Source organism: Propithecus coquereli, unplaced genomic scaffold, assembly GCF_000956105.1.
Source record: "Propithecus coquereli isolate 6110/MARCELLA unplaced genomic scaffold, Pcoq_1.0 Scaffold67, whole genome shotgun sequence".
In the NCBI taxonomy this organism is placed as follows: Eukaryota; Metazoa; Chordata; class Mammalia; order Primates; family Indriidae; genus Propithecus; species Propithecus coquereli.
This window is the reverse complement of record NW_012152729.1, coordinates 3,070,521-3,073,180: the sequence shown is the minus strand read 5'-3', so window position 1 is coordinate 3,073,180 and position 2,660 is coordinate 3,070,521. Positions and strand designations below refer to the sequence as shown.

The following is a 2,660-nucleotide window of genomic DNA, read 5'->3' as shown; positions in this document are numbered from 1 at the left end:
CAGTAGGATTGCTTGAGCCCAGGAGTTTGAGGTTGCTGTGAGCTAGGCTGACGCCACGGCACTCGCCCCAGGCAAGAGAGTGAGACGCTGTCTCAAAAAAAAAAAAATAGATTTGTATTTCTTTCTTTTTTTCTATAGGAGACATGGTCTCAAAGTACCGAGAACCTTTGATCCACACCTTCCTGAGAGGAGTGAGAGATCCCGAGAGCACTCACAGGGCCAGCAGCTTGGCCAACCTGGGAGAACTGTGCCAGAGGCTGGACTTCCTGCTGGGCTCCGTGGTTCATGAGGTACCGTGTGTTGATTCCTTTCTCTAAAGCTTGTTTCACTTAGACCTATGACGCAGCTTGGGCCTGGGAGTCGGGAGACCTGTGTTCCTTTTCCAGATCTGCTACTGCCTCCCTGCGAGACAGGACAAGGGAGTCATTTGACTTCCCTGGGCTTCATTGGTCTCATATGTGTTTTGAAAGTTATATTAGTAAGAATTTCATAGCTGCAAATGACAGGATGTCATTTCAACCTACCTTAAGCAATAGAAGATGATTTATTATAAAGATGCCAATGTAATTAACAGAATTGGAGAATCCTTGAGGAAGGGTGAACAGAACTTTACCCTGGGTCTCTGGGCCATATGTGAGTCTTATCTCTGTATTCACAGAAAACTCTCAGGCAGAGACTCTAATTGGCCCTCTTTGGTCACTGGCACCCTGTGTTCAGGGGGCGGTGCTGTTTACCAGAAAAGATTTTGGTCGCCACTCTAGACCCAGTATCTGGTATATAGTAGGTACTCCGTAAATGACAGTCGGAAGGATGCGTGGACAGCCAAAGTGACAGCCATACAAGATGTTGGGCTGGAAGCTCCTCCTGGCTTCAGAGTTTATGATTTAATGAAATGTGCATCTTGCCGCTGTCCTCTCTGAGTATCTTTCTCTAGCCTCTTAAAATTTACCTTTGCCTTGTAGCCTTGTATTTATTTCACCATCAATATATCAGTATATATCTTTTTTTTTTTTTTTAAGAGATAGGATCTCACTCTGTCACCCAGACTGGAGTGGAGTGACCTAATCACAGCTCACTGTAACCTTGCAGTGACCCTCCTGCCTCAGGCTCCCAAGTAGCTGAGACTACAGGTGGGCACCACCACATCAGCTAACTTTTAAATTTTTTATAGAGATGGAGTCTTGCTATGTTGCCCAGGCTGGTCTCAAACTCCTGGCCTCAAGCCTCCCAAAGTGCGGGGATTATAGGCATGAACAACCAGAGGGCCTCAGTATAACTTCTCTGGGCCATATACTCAAATGGTTCCCACATTTTTTTTTCTGTATTTTCTTGGTCTCTTCACATGTCTTAAACCAAACCGAACCATAAACCATGAGCTAAAACAAACTGCTGGACTGTGATCCGAACCGAACCCAAGTATGATTATTTTTGTTAACAGCTTTACTGAGATATAATTCACGTAATCCAACACATATAATAATACAATTATTATAGCTCACACCTATAATCCCACTTAAGGGATACAACTCAATGGTTATTAGTATGTTCAGAATTATGCCAGCATCACAAAAACATTTCTTAAACATAGCATACATAAAAACATAAAACATAACATAACAAACATAAAATGTTTCTTAAACATTCTTGAACTGCAGAAAAATTTCCCCCGGATCTCAAAGTGGATCAGCTCAGACTGATGGGACCCATACGTTTTCTAAAACTAATGAACCTGAACAGAACCTAAATATCATGATCTCTGAACCCAAATGCTGAGACTATATTTCTTTTTAAATCCTTAGACTCTTCCTTTTCTCTCTCTTAAGGAAACTATAGTACGATGGCAGCGTCTGATTTACTATCCAAAGTATTAGAGAAATTTTTTGGTTTGGTTGATTGAGAAGATTGAGCTAAAACAATTTCGTAGCATTTAAGAAGCGTCATTTTTCTGGCACCTGCAATATGTCAGGCCCTTTGTTAGGGGCTGGGAATATAAAACTGTATCAGATACCACCTTGCCTTCTGGGCATGGGTAATCTGGTGGAAGAAACGGAAATCAACAATTACAATTACAGTCCATTGGGATAGGTGCTAGGGGAGCATATTTGGGTGTTGACAAAGATGTCCTGGAGGAAGAGACCCTTGGAACTGAATCTGGAGAACAAGTAGACATTAGGTAGGCCGAGAAGGCAGAGGGGAGCATTGCAGCAGAGGGAGCAGCTTGTGCAAAGGCTATGGGACAGCCCAGTGTGTTTGAGGAACTACAGGAAGATCCCAACGGCTGGAGTGAAGGGTGGGGTGGGCATTAGCTGGTGGCAGGAGCTGAGGCAAGAGAGGCGGGCAATGGCCACGTTATGAAGGGCCTTGTTACTTTATGACTTCACAGCAAGCGTCAAGCATTGCTTATTTAGCCTTTGGGAATGAAGTGCAAATAGGGAGGAGGCTGTTTGCCGCCCATGGGTGCCAACAGAAAGAGAAGCACCGTCTGTGACCCTGGGACCTCCTTTATGTTTCAGCCTTAAAATCGAGGCAAGGAGCTGCTGCTATGGGGGACCCGCCTGGTGAACCTGTTGTCCAGTGACCCGGCCCCACTTCTAGAGACCTGGACTGTGTCAGCAGCATCAATCCCAACAGTGTTCATGGTCATTAATAAATTGTGGGCC

The 2,660-nt window shown here is 44.5% G+C and overlaps 1 protein-coding gene across 1 annotated transcript in view; it reads left to right on the top strand.

Moving 5' to 3' along the window:
* Window positions 1–2,660, top strand: part of TANGO6 (transport and golgi organization 6 homolog (Drosophila)) — a 185,331-nt gene that overhangs the window by 132,505 nt on the left and 50,166 nt on the right. The window contains exon 17 of the mRNA XM_012660470.1: window positions 139–290. Within this exon, the coding sequence (XP_012515924.1) occupies window positions 139–290 (152 nt within the window). The remainder of the gene's footprint in view (window positions 1–138; window positions 291–2,660) is intronic.